General features: G+C 37.2%; 1 protein-coding gene across 5 annotated transcripts in view; it reads right to left on the bottom strand.

The window, feature by feature from the left end:
• The window catches only part of LOC128514698 (1-phosphatidylinositol 4,5-bisphosphate phosphodiesterase beta-4-like), a 70,296-nt gene that overhangs the window by 27,383 nt on the left and 19,082 nt on the right, over positions 1 to 23,831 (bottom strand). For 2 of the 5 annotated variants that reach the window (XM_053488509.1, XM_053488511.1), the window contains exons 4-20: positions 21,419 to 21,516; positions 13,812 to 13,892; positions 13,393 to 13,452; positions 10,106 to 10,249; positions 7,985 to 8,064; positions 6,105 to 6,158; positions 5,865 to 5,946; positions 5,592 to 5,692; positions 5,068 to 5,125; positions 4,404 to 4,512; positions 3,946 to 4,156; positions 2,577 to 2,670; positions 2,244 to 2,323; positions 1,895 to 2,042; positions 1,506 to 1,596; positions 1,158 to 1,247; positions 56 to 159 (exon numbers count right to left, since the gene is read on the bottom strand). In XM_053488509.1, coding sequence (XP_053344484.1) covers positions 56 to 159; positions 1,158 to 1,247; positions 1,506 to 1,596; positions 1,895 to 2,042; positions 2,244 to 2,323; positions 2,577 to 2,670; positions 3,946 to 4,156; positions 4,404 to 4,512; positions 5,068 to 5,125; positions 5,592 to 5,692; positions 5,865 to 5,946; positions 6,105 to 6,158; positions 7,985 to 8,064; positions 10,106 to 10,249; positions 13,393 to 13,452; positions 13,812 to 13,892; positions 21,419 to 21,502 — 1,671 coding nt within the window. In that variant the 5' untranslated portion in view covers positions 21,503 to 21,516. The remainder of the gene's footprint in view (positions 1 to 55; positions 160 to 1,157; positions 1,248 to 1,505; positions 1,597 to 1,894; positions 2,043 to 2,243; positions 2,324 to 2,576; positions 2,671 to 3,945; positions 4,157 to 4,403; positions 4,513 to 5,067; positions 5,126 to 5,591; positions 5,693 to 5,864; positions 5,947 to 6,104; positions 6,159 to 7,984; positions 8,065 to 10,105; positions 10,250 to 13,392; positions 13,453 to 13,811; positions 13,893 to 21,418; positions 21,517 to 23,831) is intronic. The other 3 variants (XM_053488512.1, XM_053488513.1, XM_053488510.1) reach the window with 2 other exon arrangements.

Below are 23,831 nucleotides of genomic sequence, written 5' to 3'. Positions count from 1 at the left end.
AATAATTTACGCCTGCACCATGTGTTTATGTAAATATGTCCAAAGAGTATTCCACCTTGTCCTTCCTGACACTGTTTTCATGTGTGTCTTGTTCACTGGGCTCTTCTGAGGAGATAATGTTGCGAGTTTTTGCCTCAGAGTTGATGTCTTTACTGTCTGCTGTTGAGACAGAGAAAAACCATTGCATTGTTTAATACCTCTATTGTTGAATTCTTCAATTCTTTTCCCTAGGCAATAATTCTGACTGTGATCCCAACACAGCATTAAATCAATCTGCTCATTACATTGTTATAGTCTCTATAATAACAACTTGCACAGATTTATTTGTAGGTGCTCTGTATAAATAAAATAAAAACTGTGTGTAACTGTTCGTTTTATTTCTTGCATTATGAGTTACTATACAGATAAACAGTATGCAAAATATAAGGACAGTTCAAGTCAAGCCTGGATTGGGTAACATAACAGATTTTGAAGTAAAAACTTCCTTTATTTTCTTTATATAACCCCCTGCTACACTATTGCACTTGTCCCAGTGTTTCACCAGTGCTTGGATTCCATTAAGGTAGAAAGTTTTCTCAGTAGGCTGAAGACTGCCTGTTTCACATCTGAAATGCAGGCCTCCAGGAACTCCTTTAATAGTCCAAACATGTGGAGCATGAGGTCAGGACTGGACAGGGGATGCAGCAATAACTCTCAGTCAATGTGCAAGCGGTGCAGGGGGCAGTGTAAGCCTGTCCATTGGTTAAAAAAAAAAAAAAAAAAACAGATCTTTGGTGATCAAAAAAGCCGTTTTTTCCCCCATGTTTTACTTGCTGAAAGTTCACAGGAATGACAGCAGTGGGCGCTGAGCCACCTTTCCCAAGATGGTCATTGGCAGACGTATAGCCTTCTCTAAAACATTTGCACCATTCAAAAGTTTTACTGCATCTTCGAGTCTGTTCACTGTACTGTGCTTAAAGTCTTCTGTAAATGTCAATCAGTTTTAGAGCTTTATTCATTAAAAATTTCATCACTAGTCCTGGTTTGACTTGATTGCTCCGCGTAAAATTAAAACCGTAGACTTTTGAAGTGTGTCTATATTGTATATGAGTTACTGAGCAAAGTCAGACTCAGAGATTTACAGAGTAAACTGTATGTTGTATTGTACAGTAGCTGACCGTTCTCTATGTCTTCTTCATTGTCATCCTCTCCTGCCTGGACACTTATCTCTCCTGCCTCCATGTGTCTCTTAAATGACTCCAGTTGCTCTGTTTCAGACATGCACGTGTACACACACATACACACACACACACACACACACACAAAATTATTTTTTTGCAGTTAGCAAGAAGAAAATATCTACTGTATGGGAGTGGTTTTACTATAGACATCTTTAATTGATACAAGTGTCCAAGTGGACGCAGCTTTACCAAAATTACAAAAGAATGAAAGAAAGAAGGAAAGAAAGAAAGAAAGAAAGAAAGAAAGAAAGAAAGAAAGAATTTAGACTCAAAACTGGTACGTACTCTGTTCTACTTCTGGTTTTAAGCGTTTGTTTTTTATAAGGATTTTTCTTTTGAGGTCGTTTGGAGAAGGTAGGGCGCGCCCAGGCTCAATCTAAAAATAAAAAAGCATAAGACATTATTTCCTTTGTAGACATAACGTTTTCTTACTTTGAAGACAAACAAAATAAACGAAAAATATGTACAGACAAATTCTAGCTGAATAGTCAATCGAAAGCCTACAGGTATCTTGCGTACAAACATTTTTCTTCTTACGTCTTCTTTTAGGATTATAAAGAAAAACATCAAAAAGAAAAGAAGTAAAAACATGAACTACTCTGTCGTCATTAGCAAAGTCTTAGGATTATACCTCCAATGTAGAGTCCTACTGTATAAATGTTCTATAAATGTACCATGGCACACACTCTAGGTCTTTGATAGATCGTGTGTGAGTGATGATTCAGTAGATCACGTACTGGGAAGCCCTCCAATGGCTGTTTGAGTAACAGGTCTCCGAAGATGTCCTCACAGTACTTTGCCATCTTATACTGCTGAGTTTTACTGAAATATCACAACACAGGTCATTAAACAGAAAACAGAAATTCAGTTGAAAAAAGAAAAACAGCTCTAAGCGCAAAAACACTTGAAGTTCTAAAGAATTTATGAAGATTCACTATACATTATCGATTCGCAGTACTTAGCTTAGATAGCACGGTTTTCTTAGATGGAAAACTTTGGCTGAGATTACTGGGCTAAACTTACCTGCAGTGGTTTTCAAATGAAAGGATAACGGGATAGTCCGATGTCACAAAAGCCGTGTCTCTGATAGCCTGAATAACATCCTGGAAATAATACAAAGACAAGCTGACAATGAATTACAAAAAACTTTATTAGCATTTATTTATTCAAATGGAATACAAATGTAAAGTTAAGTTGTACAGTTTATTACCCCATTCTTATATTAGATTTAGCTACAATTAAGACTAGTTATTACATAATTTATTTCTATAATAATTACTGCTAAGAAATGACTGATTGCATTGGTTAAAGCTTGGGATGTTAGCATGGTGTGTGTGTCTGTGTGTGTATTCTCACTTTAAAGAGAATGTCAGTACACATGGCCTTCCCATGTGTAATAATTGGTTCTTGATCCTCTCCTTTTCCATCCCAGCAGTCTAGCTCCACACACCTGAGCACACACGCAAATATTACACAGGGATTACGAAAACAAACAGATTGCTTTACCCAAGGCTTATAAGTCCACAGTAACAATCATAAAGACAGTCGAGTTAAGATTAAAAAACCAACAGTTACATGTTGTGGACACTTCACAATACTGTCACTACCACTGAGTATTATGTGAATAAGTCGAACATTTTGTTTGGAGATTCATATTTTTGTGCCAAAACAAAAATAAGCCATGCAATTTTTCTTTGCCATATTTTCTGAACGTTTGAGAATGATTTCAGCTCTACATGCCTCTCCGCCCATATGCTTTTCTTGCATTACTTAATCTTGTCCAGTGTGAAACCAAACCCAACTAAATGAACAGTCTAATAAAAGCACCCTTTCAAAAATCTGGAGCTTTAAAGATCCTTTTTAGTTGTCGCTCAACAAACCCTACAACAGTTTCCTGATAAGAAAGGCTTCTGGAATAGAACCATTGTAGTCTGTGATCTTTTAATACACAAAGAAACCCTTGAGGATGTCATTTGCTAAAACTATACAGTTTTAATGTCACATTTTCTCACTTACATAATTAGTCATTGATTAAACAAAAAAAGATTAATTATATTGGTACGTAAGGTAATTGTGATGTGCCTTAAACCAGAGTATCCACTAAATGCCATCATGTCTTCTGTGTAACTGTTCTTTGTGCCATCGGGCAGCTAACATAAAGAAATCTGACATGCTGTTCTGAATCCTTGATGTCTGTTCTTTAGACTGTATTGGAATCATCTTGGGAGGTATTATTTTAATCACGTCATGACATTTGGTTATAGCATACATTTAAAAGGTATTTTACCTTTATTTTTAGAGGTGTGATGATGCTCAGTAATTAGAGGAAGAATGTTTATCTGTTGAACACTGTTGAAGCGTGATTTACACGTAGCATGTGTAATTTTCCTAATACTAACTAACTGTTTGCATATTATGCTATTTAGCTATTTTCATAAAGCTTATCCTACATTCGAATATAATTTTCATTTAAATTGAGAACCTACTTATTTGGATGTATGCATGGAATGCTAGAAGCAAGTATGAATTGTATACTAAATGAAAGTTCTGTTTGTTAATTCATTAATTAACGAATGCATAATACAGAGGATACAGTGCTATTTCATATAATATTATTTATTTCTACTATATTACTATGTAATATAATTAAATTGTGTTAAAAGAGCATGTTTATGTTCATATCAAAGCTAAATACCTATCGCTGTATAAACACAATAGTGTTTACCTGCATCCAGAAAGCAGCACCTGTCGGTACATTTCCACCGACGATTTGCCCCCAAACTGTCTGCCTATCAGATATGTGTTGTGCGAGGAGCTGATAAAGTAATGCGCTAGTGACTGGTCCATGTCCTGACACAGGTCCAATTGGTCGAGAAACATGGGAGCGTTTTCATCCGACATCAGATACCGGCAGAAACCATCACTGGACATGTGACCTGAAGCGGGGAGGGGTGTGAGAGAAAAAAAAAGACTTAATTTCTTCATTTTTAAATTAGTTTATTTTAACAAAATTATTCTCTTAACTACTGCTCATACTTGTGATAGGAAGAAGCTTGTAATTTGTGAGTTCACCACAAGATGGCAGCATATAATCATTTTCCAAACATTTCATCCCAAGTTAGTTTTTCTTTCTCTTTTTTTTTTTGGTATTATTTAAAATTTAATTTTGTTAGAGCAAGTCACCTTTCTTCTTTAAGTCCTCATCCCTCTCGTACTTCTCGATGATCTGCATGACTCGTTTGGGGTCGTAGAATGGGAACAGGATCTCATTCAGCCGAGGGTCTCGCTGGTTCTACACACACCACAGTGCAGTCTTATACACGCGTCCCTCTCAACCACAAGATCATCATTATAACCTGCTTCACCAGTCACTAAACTCATCTACAACCATAACAAAGCTACTTACGTACACTACAAAAAAAGCTATGAACATTTTTATAAAACTGTTATGGGAACATTGGGTGGTGTTTGATGGAAAAGAGCCAACATATAACGCAGGTAGAGAATGGAAAAAGCAAGACAAGTTATACAGAAACACTTAAAGCAAATTTGAGACTGTCAGTCACCTGTATCTAGGGTAACCCATTTCAGGCACAAACAGGGATTAAAGGGCAAATGCGTTTGCAGAGATACGGATACAAAAATGCATGCACACACAGCCAGGGGGTAAGCAAACACATGGACAGAAAGCTAAGGCAGCATCTGGAACATTGGAGCAGCCCAGCCCTGATGGTAGCCATGGCTACGTGAGACAGGTTGACAGGATTGGCGGGGAGGAAAATGAAGAAGCAGGGAAATCTGGGTGAAGCGACCACACAGAGAAGTTAATGAATGATAAAGAGCTTACTTCATTCAGAAAGCTGACTAACTGGTCTACTGTTAAATAATCACTTTTGTCCTCATTGCTGCAAAGAAATTAATTAAAAGAAATCTGTTACATTAAAATGAACAACGGATGAAGAGAGGATTAGTCATCATAATGCTCTAAACACTCAACATAGCTTTCAGAGCACTTAATGTATATGTGTTCTTAAATGTTTTGGGTTTTTTTTTCACGTTAGTTGAAACATTTATGCTGAAAGATTAACGTTGAACTGTTAAAGCAAGTTAGGTTCCTTGAAGGGAGTTAGCATAGCAAAGACATTCAACCGTAATGCCTAATGTTTAATGAAGTGCAATTAGAACATCTAATTAGAAAATCTTGATCTAACGTCACAGGCATCAATACGAATTGGCATTTTAAACGTAAATAAGGGTGAGCACTGTATAACACCACCACAGCACATTACAGAATGGGAAAGTATATGACTTGGCAGAGAAAATCTATTCACAAGTGTTTTTTTGTTTTTTTTGGTTTTGCTTTGGACCTACATCTTTTTGAAGAGTTCCTCAATATCTGTGCGTGGACAAATTTTCTGGGTGAGCGCATAGAAGACGTCAAAGGTGAACACAGAGTGGTCAATTTCATCATTCTTTAGAGAAAAAAAACAGAAACAAAGTTGCATTTAGAGGATTAATAAAGCTGAATAATGTTTGGGTCTATAATGCAATAGAGAAAAATACACATCAATGTTCTAAACAGTCTGTAAATCAACAGAGTAGTCAATATGGGTTTGTTAAAAGCAATTAAAGAACAAATTCTACCTTCCCACTGGGGAGGCCGAGCTCTTTCAAGGCCTGGAATATTCCTTTCTCAGTTTTGCCTGAGCCAAAAGTCCTTGTGATGCTAAAGGAAAAAAAAAAACAGGATGAGATTTCACCATGAGAAGCCTAATACAGACGTGTTTCAATTTATTTGCTTTATTATTTTAGTGAACAAAACTTGTTCAGTAGAGCTGAATGAGCCAGTCCATAGCAAACAGATGTACAGATAAAAGGACTTACCCTCGGACTGGGATTTTCCCATTGACATTGGTCAGAAAGCTCAGTCTCATCCAACTATAAGAGGATTTAAAAACAAATGTCACGACTCAGTGGGTACATCTTGTCTCGCTTGCGTAGTTAGGTGTTCATTTTGTTTAAGGACTAAAAGCTTTTTTTTTTTTTTTTTTCATTTTTGCTCTTCTTTTTGAATGGAGAGGCTTTAATGGTTTTCACATTTGTCTCATCTCTAGATGATCTGATCAAATTAGTGAATGCCTGCTGCAGCCTGGGGACTGCTGGTGTCTCTTTCCAGAAGAGCTCTCCGAAATAGATCTTTATCCAATTCTACATTAGTGGGAGATAGTTACAGGTATAGATCCATAAACTACTTGCAAAATATAGCATGGTTTTCCCAGTAAAAAGAACATTTTATATGTGTAGTGTTATAAACCTCCTATATAAAACACAGTACATGTTTATAAATTATACATTATGAATAATAATCGGCGATGTACTGGCCAGTTTGGGTTCTGGTTTATTGGCCAATGGTATATTTTTATTATAGCTGTAAAGGTTTAGCAGTGGTCTTGATCATAAGGGGTCATGTTTAGTAAAGTCTCAATCATCTATCAGTCAAGGTCATGTTTCACTGTTAGCTCCTAAAACAGAAGAGCTTCTTTTCTCTTTTGGTGAAAATTGGTAAGAAAAAGAAAAAAGAAAATAGAGATAAATAAAAGAACTATATAAATGTGTCTATATAATATATCTTTAAATCTGTTAGCTCTATACAAGTAAAAGAAAGGTTTTGCCTGTACAGTACATCGGTCAGAACTCTCTTTTAATGATATCTTTATGTTTCATACATTGGAGGACCTGAAACCAGCCTCTGTCGGTATGTCTGTCTGTCTGTATGTCTGTCCATCTTACAGTATTTACTGTAAATACACAGAGTATCTGGAAGACACAGAAATGACTGTAATGCCCCCACACAGCATGGCTTACTCCGGGGAAAAAAAGGGACAACCTTTGAAAACTGAATCTTTAAAGATGTAAGGGCAGATCATTGTATGTTTATTCTTCTTGTCAGAAGTTTAAAACCAGTTTGTCTCATATGTTTTAAAACCGTGGTCTGAATTGAAGCAGTAATGTGACAACAGAAGTACAGTACAAGATACTCAACCTTACAATTATTTTCCCTGACTATAAAAAGTTGACTGCACTGTCACGCCAAGATTAAATATGGATTGCTGAACCAACAACCCTTTCTAAGTAGTGGCAATACAGGTAGATTCAACAACCAACCATAAACCTGCAAGTTGATAATGATGTGTTATTTTTAAGCCAAATGGGACTAATGATGATAAATTAATCAATAAATAATCAGATGTAAAACAGACTGATATTGACATTTACGAAAGCCGTTAATAAAAGTGCAGTGATTAGACTCCTATCCGCAGTTTACATTCCCACAATCCCGCATATTAAAGAAGCACATACGTCATGATGATTAAAGTCAAGGTAATTTTTACTCTCATATTTGTGTTCTGTTATTCCGCACAATCAAAAATCCCAGTTTGGCTTGAACACCCCTTGTACTTTTCTTGTGTTTGCGTCTGTTCATTGTAATTCAATGTATACTGTGCCGGATACAGTGTGTATAACTACTGTACTGTATTGTGCATTTTATATAGTGTGTGAATTATGCTTTTTGTTGTTGAAACCAACACCAACAAATACACATACACCTTGTCCAGATTATACAACTCTTCCATTAAATGATTTTCACATTATTATAGAGGGATGTTCATTTCAGACACAGAAACTCCCACTCAGAGCTGTATATTTAGGCTGATGAGCCTATTCAGTGCTTCGTGTGTGTTCGTCGCTGAGTGCCTACTTACTGCTTCTTAAGGCAAGTCATCGGACAGACGTTGTTTGCCTTGAAGTTGTGAATGACTGATTTCAGCCCGTCCATCCATTTCTGTGAGCAAGCAAGCAAACAGACGCAGGTATTACACAAGACTGCAACCGTGATGTAAGCGCTGCTTAATGGCCGCCAACAACAAAATAAAACAAACACTACAGAGGATATATTTTGTTAGCAAGGGTACATATGAATTATGATCAAGCGGCTGGGATTAATGTTTACAGAAGGCTTGAGCAGTCCAGGCCTTGGGCCGGATGAAGGACAGAAGAATGTCCTTGAACAAAAGTTCGTGCCTATGAGGAAGCATAATAACTAACATGGTCTTTTAGGAGCCACTTGAAAGCAAATGTTGATCTTTTTAAAATGTGTTCACATTTCCAAATAATAGAGTTTCAAATGGTAGTCACATTCACAATACTGAATAGCACTTATTCTTTTGATACCAACTGCACAAAAATAAATGACACAAGTAGCACTTCACTTTATTATTTATGAAGCTAGCCGAAGCGTATTATGATGTTTATGACCACAGGGCTGTTCTGCAGCTCAGCTCTATTAAAACCCCACATGATGGAACAAACTACAATCACGTGACACATTTTTTTTTCTTCAAAATAACAGAACCAACAATACAGCCATCACCCTGTCAGCATGTCATCCATTAAGCAAGATGTAAAAAAAACAAAAAAAACATCTGTATTTCTGTTCTTACGCTTCCTCTAGCAGCAGCCACTAGATGGCACTGTGCCCCAGACTCGGTCCAAGACATCAGAATTTGGGAATGTACATAGAAAGGTTTTCCTTCTGTGTGTGTGTGTGTGTGTGTGTGTGTGTGTGCGCGCTAAATTGACTCCAGGGTACGTTGGTGAAAGTCCTTTCTGTGGTTTCTGAGGATACCTGTGGCCCTGAGCCAGGCCTGTCATTGTAAACTCAGGGCTCCAATATGCATGCGCACACACACACACACACACACACACACACAAAACCCTGCAGCTGGAGCGCAATAACAACACGGCAAATGGCATAAAAAGAGGCACTGATTTTCTGTGTGTGTGTGTGTGTGTGGATGTGTGTGTGCGGACAAGTGTGTGTGAGAGAAAGATAGTGATTGTGTGTATGTGTGGAAAGGGTTCTCCTGGAGCTAACCTGATTCAGGATTGATTATCAGTCAATCAGTCCATCTTGTTAGAAGCATCTTAAACTGCTGTTTGTGTTTAAAGGATTTATTTTCAGTCATGTTTGGACCAATATTAAAATTATTTGAATGTTTTCATGGCTCATCTTACTGAAAATCATAACAAGACAAGGTAAAAACACAAAAAACAGCTGACTTGTTTTGAAAAACAGTGGATTTTTGCTTCCTGTCACATGACCTCCAGCTCCTGTTTGAAGTTTACCAAGGGATACTAAAGGATTTAGTGTGGCTTTTGGAAAAGCGTATATCATTAACAAACATAATGCAAAAAAAACTTTTTGCACTATATATTTACATTTAGCATACGCCCTTATCCGCTGTGACTTACATTTTTATCTCATTATACATCTGAGCAGTCGAGGGTTAAGGGCCTGGCTCAAGGGCCTAACAGGAACAACTCGGAGGTCATGGGATTTGAACCTAGGACCTTACGAACTGCTTAAACCACTGAGCTAATTAACATAGTGTAAAAAGTTGAACTGGAATTGGAGATGTTTCTTAAACGCAATCTCGGACAAATTGTACAGAAGGGAAAATAAAGCATACTATAAGAACCTATCAAAAGTTGACAAAAAGACAAAAGAAATTAAAAATTCTTATTATCGATGAATGATTTACATCATACAGACAATAATATGAACATATCCTAACATACCCTATAGAACTTTCTTGTCATGTGTCATTCTGTTCCAAGGGTGTGAAAACTTTTGCACTCACCTGCGTATGAGCTGTCTTATATCCTATAACTGATCAAAGCATTTCCTTCTAGATAGTAAACCTTAGCAACTTTCTGTTGCTTTATTGCTTTGTCGAATACACTGGTCTTAAGCCAGGCCGTGTTTACACACTGTTCTAGTTAAAGGCGAGATTTCCACAGCCATATCCTGTGATAACGGTTACCTTGGCGGTGTCAGCGCTGTCAGCCACCATGTACATGAAGCTGAGGTTGACCAGGTCAGGGCCACTGCACACACAGATGACACAGCCTTCCAGATCAGCCTCACTCCTCCCCGCTGCCTCCAGAGATGCAACGATCTTTGGGTCCTGAGCACCACAGAACGCAAACAAAACCATTTAGCACTGCGCTATTACATTCTTAGTTTATTACACACCTCTCCTGAAATAAAAGGGCAAAATGAACTTGTTATGACCTCAATAAAACGCACCCCATTGGAGCTCTCTATCTTTATTGTTCCTGACCATATTACCCTTTCTCCCGCGTTTATCTCTCTAATAACCTGCCACCGGTTATTACTTAAGAAATGATTTAGGGCTGCTTTTAATGAAATAAACACAGGGGGATTCTGATATAATGATTAATATGAGGTGCGTTCAAGTCAAAGCGTTTCACTAGTGGAAAGCTTTCTCAGTATGCGGAGCCATGATCGGACTGCCTGCTTCACATCTGAGAAACTCAACTCCTTTTATGGCATATAGGGGATGGCAATAAGTCACCGCCGAGTTCCTGTAATGTGCAAGTGGTGCTCTTGATTGATTGTGTGTACAGTTCCCACGGTCTCTTCTGTAATTTGGCAGCAAGTTATCTATTGATTTTCAAAGACCATCCGTTGAATTTTCCCGGGAACAACTGCACTGGGTTCTATTTAAGCACTCAGTTATTTAGTTACTTTTTCAAAAATGTTATCTGTTATTTCTATATTTCTATATTTTGTGATATTTTTATTACGTCTTTATTTGTACAGTTTATTTTACTAGTTAAATTTATTTTTCTTTAGTATTTCTTTTTATTCGTATTTATTCCTTACGTTATCTGGGACAACCCACGTTAGATGTTTTGGAGATAAAGTCAGAGAGGCCAGATTGAGGTGGTTTGGACATGTTCAGAGGAGAGATTGTGAATATATCGGTAGAAGGATGCTGAGGTTGGAACTGCCAGGCAGGAGGTCTAGAGGAAGACCAAAGAGGAGATTTATGGATGCAGTGAGAGAGGACATGAAGTTAGTTGGTGTGAGAGAAAAGGATGCAGAGGATAGGGTTAGATGGAGGCAGATGATTCGCTGTGGCGACCCCTGAAAGGGAACAGCCGAAAGACAAAGAAGAATTCCTTACGTATAAGTTTGTATTTTTTAAGGTCACTGGAGGTCGTATAAGCATTTCACTGCATATCGGACTGTGTATGACTGTGTACGTGACAAATAAAATTTCAATTTGAATTTGGAATCATGATAAACGGTACTTACGGCCACCGCGCGAAACCCTGGAGGTGAGATAGGGGTATTAGACGTTAACAGATTATGGGCCAAACTTCGCTGAGTGATGATGGTAGAATAATTATAAAGGTCTTGACTAAAACAACATGCATGAGGAATCACAAAGGAGTTTTCATTTTCTGCAATGGAAAAGTACTCGAACTAGTTACTTTTATCAGAAAGTAACACTGTAATGTAACTGATTACTTTTTAAAGACAGTAATTTTGTAATGTAATTAGTTACTTTAAAAAGTAACGTCCCCCAGTGTTACTTTAAAAAGTAACACTGTTCACGGATGTACAGACTTCTTAAAAAGGTTTGCAGCATTCAAATCTTTTACTGCGGCTAAGAGTCTCATCACTGTACTGTGTAAGTCTTTTGTAAATGTAAAACTGTTTAACACCTTAAGTTAAGAGAAATTTCATCACAAGTCCTGGTTTTGTCTTGAACGCCCCTTATAATAAAGCATGGTAGGGTTTTAATCATTTCTGGATTTGTGACAGTGTACTGTATTCCTGTAGATAGATTAAGATACTCAAAACAATTACTTATAACTAGAAAGATAGATAGATAGATAGATAGATAGATAGATAGATAGATAGATAGATAGATAGATAGATAGCAAATAAATAAGGAAAGAGAGTAAGGGCCAGCCCTTACAGATGTGAAGAAATTTAAGTATAATGTACACAGTTTTCTGTTCATTTAAATAAAATAATACAATATAATTGTCCAGTTTTATCATGTTAAAATTATATAATGGTCAGCAAAATAATTATTATACATTTTCTTATTAACACATAGCCCTACTTCTGGTTAGTGGTCATAAAACTTTATTATAAGGAAAGGTGTACCATTAAACACTGGCACATACCAAGTGTTTCAGTTACAGTGTACACAGACCAAATCTGCTGTGAAGTTTTTTTTGTTTGTCTAAAAGAATAGTGTAAAGTAACCTGAGCTATTGTGTTCATAAAGTGTTTTTTTCGTTATAATTTTTGCAACATATTCATTTAATGATATGCTCAAAAACCCAGAGGACAAAACTGTTAAAGAAACAATTCCTGAGTGCATACGACCTTAAATCAAAAACCCAAGTGCTCAACTTCACTCATTCTGTATTGCTTGTTAATAAATTAGCAAAACAATAGAGCTTCATAAACGTGTAATCTACTTAAGACTACAATAGAGACGTGCAGCACAGTGAAGTCATGTCCAATGACAGACAATGGCTCCTGATCTGCCTTTGTTCTGCTGTTCATGAGCTGCAGCAGCCAGACACACAACATGTCACCAAATGATGGACAGATGATAGTAAAACAGAACACTTCCCTCTCTGCAAGCATGACATGTGCCACGTCCTGGTCTATATTTGCAGATCAACACACGCCCACATACACGCACACACACTTGCGTTGATGCGCACAAACACTGTTCAATGGTTCCTAGGGTAAGTATGCAACTGATATTGCTTCTCTTTCGCAGAGTGGGACTTTCCATTAATCATGTCATTAAAAAAAAAAGGTTAAACGCTGGAGAGAAGCAGAAAGGACCAATGCCTGGGATAGGTCAATATTTGCAACTCAGGGGAGATCACGGGATCATTGATGGGTGATAACATTAGCTGGGAGTGCCAAAACAAACAAAACTGGACCCAATTCCTTTTTCTTTTGAACAGTCTCCTGTTTCTAAAAAAGAAGGATTAAAATACACATAATTGTGGTCGATGGCCAGGATGTGATAAACCTGCATCTCTTTTTTGTAGCTGCAGTAGTGCAGTACTGTCACATTAAAGTATTAATGATTTCTCTAAAAGCATCAGGTGAAAACTCTTTCATCCCCCTTCAGGCTTCTCATCAGTTTAAAAGACAACTCTTAAGATTGCTCGTCTAGGGAAACATCTCAGCGCTTTTCTGTGGCTGAGATGATCTCTTCGGGGCAGGCCCATAATGAAATGACTTTCTTTTAAGACTCACCTTTGGCACTGCTCCCGTGCGGACACTGTTTATGAGGGAACATTCTAGGACTTGGCCCTCCTAGAAAAAAAAAAAAACAAGAAGACAAATAAAGAGAAGGCACATTTCAACATAGATGGAGGAAGAAACTGGATTTAAAAGAAGCTTGATCCTGTTACACATTAACATATATTACAGCTCCGACTGTAATTGTCCTGCCAGCTGTGCAGTAACAGCGCATATATTGTGCTCTTAGCATTACAGTATGGTATTTCTAAACAATAGGTGCAGTTAAACAGACCCGAGTGACATATGGTTCATATCTGCTGTCCTTTAATAACAGTCAGGCCAGCATTCAGAGAGTCAGATGTCTTCAAAACAAATGGAAGTATTCCTCTAAAAAATAAATAAACAATAATAAATAAATAAAAAAACTGTACCTTGCCATCGCTTTTCCATGTGAGAAAGAAGCCAAATTCATCAACTTTGAAAAGGCAGCTGGATTCAAAGACAAATGGATCCTGTGAAGCAGAAAAGTGCTTTTAATACCCGATGGTCCATTCAGCCACATTTTGTTTGACACAAAAAACACTGATAATAAAACGTAGCAAAGGTTTGGAAGGCAAAAATTGGATCAGCTCAATCCTGTGATCACACTTTATGCCTCCCAACACACATAAGAAGTTCATCATCTTTATAGCCAGTGGTAAACAGAAGTGAAAGGCAGAACAAACGCATATACTGTATACTATAGGTAACAGAATAACAGTGTTAATAAAAATCTTATACGTTTAGTTTAGTTACTGTTCTCATAACTGACTGTCCATTTAACTGACCATGTTTTTTTTATCTATATCTAATAAACATAAACAAGTGTAACGACTTTTTTACCCCCAAACATGAGATTGAAGCTGGGCCTAAAATAAGTATATAGAAAAAGAAAAATTACTTGTGTTTTAAAAACATCAAATTAATAGTTAAACTAAGGAGATAAAAAAAAAAAACATTTCCATACGCACATTTCTGTGTAGCCATAAGTAAGCTACTTGTTAGATAGCCTAATAGGAAACAAGGGGCTTAATTCCCTTGGAAGCACAATGGTTATGTGGTGTAATGAATCCAGATGCACCCATCATGCATACTGCCCATGAATGTAGTGATATGATCTGGGGTTGCTCCAGTTGGTCAGGTCTAGGCTACTAATTGGACTGTATGTGGCAATAAAATGAAGTCAGCTGACTAAATGAATGAATTGAATGACCATGTTATGAACATGGCCACCACACAGTCCTGACCGTAACCTTATTAAAAAGGCTTTAGGATGTGCTGAATAAGACTCTCCTGTCATCAATATAAGATCTCATTTAAAAATGATTACAGCACTGGATTGAAATAAATGCCTGTAATGTAAGTTAAACATGGTCCAGCGAATATTAGTATGCAACTTGTTCTTGGACAGGCTGTGTAATATCTGGACTGAAAGCAGTTAATGAACCAATAAACTAAACATTAAACTTCAAAAATGAAGTCAGATGATATTTAAGTTCATTTAAATGATAACAAAAGCTTCCTTCATTGATGTTGATATGAAATATACCTACAGTCATGTTTAAAAGTTAGTACCCCCTCTTTAAATTCTATGCGTTTTTGCATAAAAACATACTAAAAGTCATCTGATCATAGCGGGTCTTCGTATTAGGCAAATACAACCTCAGACAAACAACATGTTTTTACTTTGCAAGTGTTTATTTAGCCAAAATGAAGCCAAAAAGAAATAAAAAACATGTGAGCAATACAAAGCAAAAGCAAAGCAAAGTCCCTCCTTACGGCTTTCACAGGATTTAAGTGGGTAAGTAGCAGCCAGGTGCTGCTAATAATAAGCCCATGATTATCTGACCACCAGCAGGTATGCAGACCTCAATAATAGCAGACGTTTTGGCAGTTTTCTGATCTGGAGCATTCAGGTGTGTGTAAACCCAATGCCAAGAGGGAAAGACATAAATGATGTTCTTAGATAAGCAGGTGTTTCTACACAGCAGCCTGGAAAGGGTTATAAAACCATTTCCAAACAACTTGGAGTTCAGTGTTCTACAGTGAGAAAGCATTCAAGGCAGTTGGCAAACTTCCCAGGAGTGGACGTCCCAGCATTTTTACCCCAAGGTCAGACCGTGCAGTGCTTAGGAAAATACAAAAAAAAAAAAAAACAAAGAACTATAACTCAGACCCTACAGGCCTCACTGAACATGTTACATGTTAAAGTCTGTGACATCACAATTAGAATAAAACTGAACAAGTATGGTTTGTTCGGAAGAAAAGTCCCTGTTTAAACAGAACATAAAAGCATGATTAAGGTTGGCAGAACTGCATCTGAACAAAGCACACGGCTTTTAAAACAATGTCCTATGGATAAATGAGAGCAAAGTGGAGTTGTTAAGCCCTAATGCCCAGTTCCAGGTTTTACAAAAACCAAACAGCATTTCAACAGAAACACCTTATAACCACTGTCAAGCACTGCAATGGAGAGACAATGCTTTCAGCTTGTTTTGCAGCCACAGGTCCTGCGTTGCAGTCACTAAGTACTCCTCTGTATACCAAATATCAGATATATCTAGATACAAGTGTAAGGCCATCTGTCTGACAGCTAAAGCTTGGTCAAAATCGGGTCATGCACCAGGACAATGATCCGAAGCACAGCAGTCAAAATGTCAAAAAATAAAAATGGTTAAAAAATAAAAAAATCAAGGTTTCAGAATGGCTCAGTCCAGACCTCAACCCAAATAAAATACTGTGCGAGAGAGAGCTGTGCATAGGCAAATGCCCAAAACCTTAATGAACTGTAGCAATGTTGTAAAGACGAAGAGGTCAAAATACCTCCATGACGATGGGAGAGATTGATAAAGTCATACAGGAAAAAATTACTTCAAGCTATTGAATCTTGAGGGGTACTTAGTATTGGCCACATGTTTCTTTTTGGCTTCATTGTTGTTAATTAAATAATGACGCAGAGAAATTTCTTTTGTTGTTGTTCGTCTGAGGTTGTATTTGCCTAAAACTGGCTATGATCAAATGATTTTTATTATGTTTCTACACAAAAAACACAGAAATAGAAAATGTGGTAGACTACTAACTTTTGAACATGACTGTATAAATAGATAAAGTATGATGTGATAATCATTGATGAATAAAACTATTTTTTTTTTATGCTCCAGTATATATTTATATTTTATATAAATATAAAAGAATTTGAGTTCTGGGACCATGCTGTCATTTTAAATTCTTCATTAGAACACCAGGCCAAAGTATAAGTTTTATATTCACATATCTCACATATTCACTCATAACTTACAATGAATGTATAAATTGTTATACATAAATTATATATATATATATATATATATATATATATATATTTATATATATATAAAATTAACATTTTAAAGTAGCAGTAATATAGTCAAGAGAACAAAAATCTGTCCTGTTATGCCGTCTGTGCCCTTTAGCATGCCAGCTGATTTGGGGTCTCTGTGACCCCATTAATACTGTATACTGTAGAAAAAGACATTTTGTTCCAAGGCACTTTCCTCTGAGTGTGTTATGCTCTTATGTAACATACTGTACATGTGTCTTGGAGGAAGGCTGTTGTTGCCAGACCCATTAAGTCAGTGGCTTTCACGTAATAGGTGAGAGTTATCTATTGGGGTAAATTGACAAAACCAAATAATCCTGTAAGTTGTTTTTGTGTTTTTGCCTAAAATCAAAAGCAATCTATGCTCTAAAGCAAAATTTCGAACCAAATCAATAAATGCGGCAACTGATAACTTTGTATTGAATAATAGCAATTAAGACTGATATTAGCTTTATTTAAAACTTACTATTAACATTACAATATTTACTGTGAATGTATAAGCCATTTCTATAAAACTCAGAAATATAGCAGTTTATGCAAAAATATTAATATACTGTAACGACTATGATCAATCGGAAGAACTTTGCAGTGAATGGGAGCTTTCTATTAGAAGGCAATTTCTATGCATTAAAAACATAAATATATAAATACATAAATATATAAATTTGACTTTTTGATTGAGAAAAAAATCAGTTTATGATGGAAAATCTTTTCATCTATAGGTTACATCATTGGATTTGAGGTCTAAGTGTAATAATGTTAAAAAAGGCATATATTCATATATAAAGCTCTGTGGGAGTTCCCCTAAAAACACTAGCTGGGCTTTAATTATGTCATCAGTCCAGTGGCTGTGACATATTAATACTATCCACAGTGCTCATGTGCTCATGTGCTTTTTTTTTATAAAATGCTAAACATGGAGAGACATGTTTGAGAGAATTTTTTATTACACCTAAAGTGGAGAAGAGTTTGAGAAAATATTTTAACCAGGGTCCTCTTTAGGTGTTAAAAAAGGGGTATTGGTGGCTCAGTGGTAGGGTTCTCACCTACCATGTGGAAGGCCTGAATTTGATTTCCAGCCACTGGATGCAGTGCTGGTCCCAAGCCCACATAAAATGGGAGAATCCATCAAAAAGGGCATCTGGCGTAAAAACCTGTGCCCAGTTGTTGTGCGGATTAGTTGATATGCTGTGGCGACTCCTCAATGGGAGCAGCCAAAAGACTAACAACAAACTCTTTAGGTGTAAAAAAAAGAATCTCTTTTAATTTTCACAATTAATTACAATTAGCAACATCTGAATCAATTACATTTCTTACACCAAACCGCTCTACATGTCATATGTGCATTTTTGGAAGGATTTCAGGGTCACCTTGAACTCTTAATGCTATTTGTAGCAGGGAGGAAGCTCAGGATTACATTAGGTGGCATGGCAACAGAGTACAGATGTGTGATAAGGGATCAAAGAAATGGGGGAACAGAATAGTTTGGAACATTAAGTGCCACCGGAGAGAGCGAGCCACCTTGTTCACTGCATGTGAAGTGGTCCTTAAAACATAACACTCTAGGTCCTCTATTATGGCAGTGCATTGATTTCCAGAGAGCAAGGTCTCGTCTCTGTCAGAGCACTTGATCAAGGCTGTGTCATGTGCAGCCCCGAACAGAACCCAGTGTGATGGCAATTCTGTGGGAGTTCCCCTAAAAACACTAGCTGGGCTTTAATTATGTCACCAGTCCAGTTGCTGTGACATATTAATACTATCCACAGTGCTCATGCGCTCAAGCTCTAAGGTGATAGTGTTTGGGTCTATTTACAGGCAGTATGTGAAGCAGCTTATCCCAGTGGCATGAGGACGGCTGGCTGTGGAGCTGCAGAAGTGGGTCGCATTTGATTTCACTTTGCCCAAGTTGATGAATGCATTCCTATTTAAAAGCTGCACTGCACATGCAGATATGCTTAGATCTAAATCCAGTGCTTCTTCCTGGTTTTGGGCTTTTTTATCTACTCTTTTAAAGTAATAAACTGGTTTACCTTTGGTTAATGAAGCACAATGTTCTTGTTGATTCCCCTTATCCTTATCCTTAAGCCCCCTATTATGATTGGTCACTTTAAATTGGGTAACATTAGCTTTATTTATCAAAGAATAGACTGAAGCTTAGCCATGACCATAACAATATTATTAATGTTTTTTTACTTAAAATGTGAAATTTGAAAACAAGTCACACTATCCAAGTTGAATTTCAGCGTTCGAAGATTTAAAAGAAATAAAAGTCACTACCCCTGGCTTTCAACGTTTTATGTACATTCATCTGCAGAATTATTGGAACGATTGGAAAAGATTTTGTACTCCACTCCATGTGGTACTCCTATAACTCCTGGTGAGACAGACCAAGGAAAATACATAATATACTTAATACACAATTTCTCAGGATCTTCAAGGGTTCAATATTCTCTCTTTTTTCCCTTTAGCTCAGCTCAGTAAGGTTCACATAGACTGGGATAAGCATGTCAAAGCCTGATTTTGTGTTTATTGATGCATTTTTCCATTGGATTCGTTCAGTCATCTGGCCATGCAAAAGCCAGTTCTAGTCGAAGTTCCAGCAAAAATCACATCTCTCATTTGATGAAATACTCAGATGAGATACAGATGAAGGCTAATCATTAGGGATCGAGGTTAAATTTTACACTGATGTACAAATGCGAATGTGAAAACCAGCTGCTTTGCTAGTTTTAGAGTCTGAGAGAGAGAGATAGAGTGAGATAGTGACACGGATCATCCAACAGCTGCAGTGATTTTACCAAAGCTAAAGTTTAGTTTTTCGCAAACTTGAGTAGGGACGGAAGGAGTAATAAAGCTGTAAAAAGAAGATGGCTTGGGGGAGTGCACAGATAGACAGGGCTTAAATGAGCTGAGAGATTACAATGAACACCTCATGCTGTCATTTCTGCATGGGATTCCCCAGAGGGAGAAAACAGTGTAATGGATCTGAACAGAGGAACAATTCAAGCGACAGCACACTGCGGCGTTGAGTAAGGATGACTTGTGTGGATTGTCTGGATGTGAGTAATTCCCTCAGTAAAAGAGAAAGAACGGGGGAAAAGAAGAGGAATCTATGATTCTTTGTCTTGCCAGAGAGAGAGAAGAAACGGATAGCCCCCTCGCCCACGCTCCGGAATCCTCTTCCAGATGAAAGCAAATTAGATGAGCTGGTGCCAGGAGAGGTCTGTGCAGAAAATGAATCCAGACGCCCTGTTTACATGCTCTTCCTTCACCGCTGAGGCACTCTACAGACTCTGTGCCTCTTTGTAATCTGCTCCTGCTTATCCTCACTGCTCTAGGACACCAGGTTGTCCTGCTCCTTAGTGTCCTTAGTGTGTCGTTTGTCTAAGTGAACTCATTTCCTTCGATGATAAAAAGGCACTGTGTGTAACACACAATGATCACTTGAAAATATTAATGACCTCTGTGCTAATAAACTCGAGTATCATTAAAGGGAGTGGACACCCGAGAGCAAGGATAATGACCCTGCTGCGAATGTCCTTTAAGGCAGCAGCCAGAGCCAAGATGGTGGCCGGCTCCACAGCTTCACCGTCTGCCGCCCTGTGGGAACAGGATGAACAGTAACTGCTCTCCACGAGATCCCGGTCTTATTTACATCCTCGTTCCTGGGCTAGGCATCTGCGGTGTTAATCAAGAGACTCATACCCTGCGGTGCAATTCTGTTAATGAGACGTGGCTTTTATTATTCTCCTACATGTTCGGAATTTCATTTATTTTGAGAAATAGGACTGAGTTCTGTGCAATGTTGTCGCCATGCAGCAGAGCAGACTCCAGTTGGTGTCAGGCTGCTCAAGGTGCTATTTAACTCAGCATGTAATTATCCACCTGGAAATGATTGCTGTCTGATATGTCCGCAAAAAAAAAATGTCTCCGGCCTCCAGACTGCAAAACCTGACCCTGTGCGTGTCTGATTTTCACATTTACCACACAGGGTTAATGACAGTTTTAATGCTAGATGTGCTTCTGAGCTGAAACAACAGTTCTGCTCGATGCCACACTGACTCAGATGGAACTAAGCACATTTTGACTCCATGCAGCGAAAGATGTAATCATCTTGTTGAGTCCAAATGAGAAATTCAATGGAATCTCCCGCTCTGAAGATGAGTATCTATCTTTGGATGTTTATGCTACTCTTGCCCTTGGGGTAGCACAGAGCAACGCCCAATCCCATCTCAGCCCATTTAAGTGGTCTGATTGAGTTAGCTGGGGAAATGAAGAAACGCCATGGGAGGGGGGGAACACGTATCTCTGGAGACGTGTGCCTCATGTCTGGAAGCCACCGGAGCTTTCAATGCCCCAGAGTGCAAGTGAGCAATGTGGTAACTACTGTATGAAATGGTATGAAATAACAAGATTTGACAAAATCTGATGTGATTTCCTCATATGCACGATAAAAGCAGTAATCAAGGCAGTAATCAGTCATCAAAACAAAATTGTCTTAATTACATGCAGAAAGAAGGAACTATTCCCTTCTGAACCGGGTGTGTAAATTTGGGCATTCAGTTTGTCTGAAAGAAAAAAAGAAAAAAAAAGAAAAAGAAACTCTGCTAACTAGCGACAAAGAGGGACGTGCTGATTTACCTCATCGAATCTGTCGAACACGGCACCTTCCTGCAGGAAATCAGGAACATGCTTCTGCCAGTGGAATTCATATGACTTCGTCATGGTTGCTCACAGATCTATAATGCAGAAGGTAAAAATATTGGACAAATGCACATATTGTATCATGTAGCACATAGACTACTACTATAGTGCTGCTAGCCATAATACCGTACTGGGTCACAGACCGCCTGTTTCTTAAAACAGACATTTATTAGTTTTTTTCTTGAAAGTCTGGTACATGTGTGAAATGTGCTATAAGAATTTTTTATGTCCATCTACATAAGTCAATTAGTTTTAAAGCCAAAAGTAGATCATCTGTATAACACTTACTTTAGTTCCACTGTAGTATCATGCATTAAAACAGATTTTTGTTTTTGTCCCCAATACATGGTTAACCCACTGTAATATAGGAGCATGTTAAAAGTTGAATTTGAATTACATTTTACTTAAACACAGCAGACCAATACTGGTGTACATCCCTGTGTAAAAGAGGTCTAGCGATCTAGCAATGCCCATGGATTGCAATATGAATGATAGTTCAAAAAACCCTAAATGTACAAAGATGAGAAATTCGAAAGACCATCATTTTTATCTACTCTCCCTGACTCTCACAACGTCCATCTCAGTTTCTGTTCTTTGTTGTTGTTGTTTTGTAGTGTTCTTATTTTGAGATTTCTACGGTCATGTTTACTGGTTAGTGCAGTATGCGTGTATCGTTGACCATGAAATATTAATTATTTTTGGACAAACAGTGTCTGCAGCTGAGTTGTTTATGACTGATCTTATAAAAGATCAAACCAAAGAGGACTTTTATACTAATAAAGTCTATGGAACTAGATCTGGGGAAGTATGTAGGGTAAGTCGGAATAAACAAGTCCGGAATAAACACAGGAAAATGTGTAATTTATTACTACATGAGATTGATTACTTTCCAATAACAGCACATATGAACAATTTTTAGTCCTGTTATAATTTAATACAGCAAATTTGTTAAATCATATTGTAAAGTATATCAGTTGTCATTGATCTTAATTTCAATCTATTAATCATCCTGGTGCTTTTGCTAAAGAAGTCTGTGCTTTTGCTCTGTTTATTGTTATATGTCGTATGTTTAATGGCCCAGAGACAAGTCATTCCCTCAATCCCTCATCGGGAGACAGTCGTTCCCCAGTATCGTTTTTTTTTTTTCTCTTGAATTAATTAAGATACAAAACACAGCTTATCACTTTACATGGAAATAGAGTCACTTGCCTAAAGCAGAAAACATATTGACCATTATACAGCAAGGGCACTTCCATAAATAGCAAATAAACTTCTTAACTCCCACTTAAAACTTTACAATATTAACATGCACAGGTTTTTTTTTTATTATTACTGCATTAACACTTAAAGCTTAAGTCATGCGGATCCATGCCAGAAACACAACACTGGTCAGGGACAGATTAAATATATAAAATGAAAAATAATAAAAAACAATCCTTATCGTGTGGGTCGACAGGAAGGTGTCAGAAATAAACTGCATTTGAGTTTTCAAATATGTCATATAGAACCCAAGTTATCATTACTTTTAATACACACAGATTTAACTGTCACCAGAATGTATGAATGATGCTGTACAAATGCTGAATTTATTAACTGCTCATACTATTTTTGGGCATTAGCAAACAATCACAAAAACAACCATGAAAACAAGTTTCTGTGCAATTCACGTGCCTATGTGAGCCATTTTTTTTCTTTTCATTTTTTTTCTCAGTCCTGTTTGTATAGTTGATTAAATTAAATAAAAGTCATGTCATCATATTGCCTACGTTGTGTTGGAAATGGATTTGTCACTATATAATACACAATCCTGACCCCTGTATACTGTACATATTTATTAAAACATCATAATACAAAAATGCTCTCGGTTTTAAGGACTACATAATAAACTGTTTTATTAATAGCTTTAAATTATGTAGCACATAAACAAATTGTAATCTTTAAAAAAATAAAGATTAAAAAATGTTCAGTTCGAAAAATATTCACAAGCAATATGTTTTGGATTGTAGTGTCTTGTATTTGATTGATCTTTAATGTAATTCCTTTAAAATCAATTGAAGTGGTTACAAATTGTTTAACCACTTGCACCTGCACTCACAACTTTTTTTTGACGCTCGCATAAGAACCCAAATATTTAAAAGTTAATGACCTGCTATTAACAGCTACATTCGTCTTAGCCTTTTTTTTACATTGTTCTGTCACTTCCCAGGTATCCAGAACTGATGAGAAACCTTTTAGAACAAAACAGAACACTTTAGTCTTTTCACTTGCCGTGATTAAGTATAAACAACTTTTCAAGGTTATATTCCATCAATCTGACTATTGTACAGCAACACTTTGAATGCTTTTGAAG

The sequence above is a fragment of the Clarias gariepinus genome, chromosome 27 (assembly GCF_024256425.1).
Source record: "Clarias gariepinus isolate MV-2021 ecotype Netherlands chromosome 27, CGAR_prim_01v2, whole genome shotgun sequence".
Taxonomy (NCBI): Eukaryota; Metazoa; Chordata; class Actinopteri; order Siluriformes; family Clariidae; genus Clarias; species Clarias gariepinus.
This window is presented reverse-complemented; position numbering and strand designations above follow the sequence as displayed.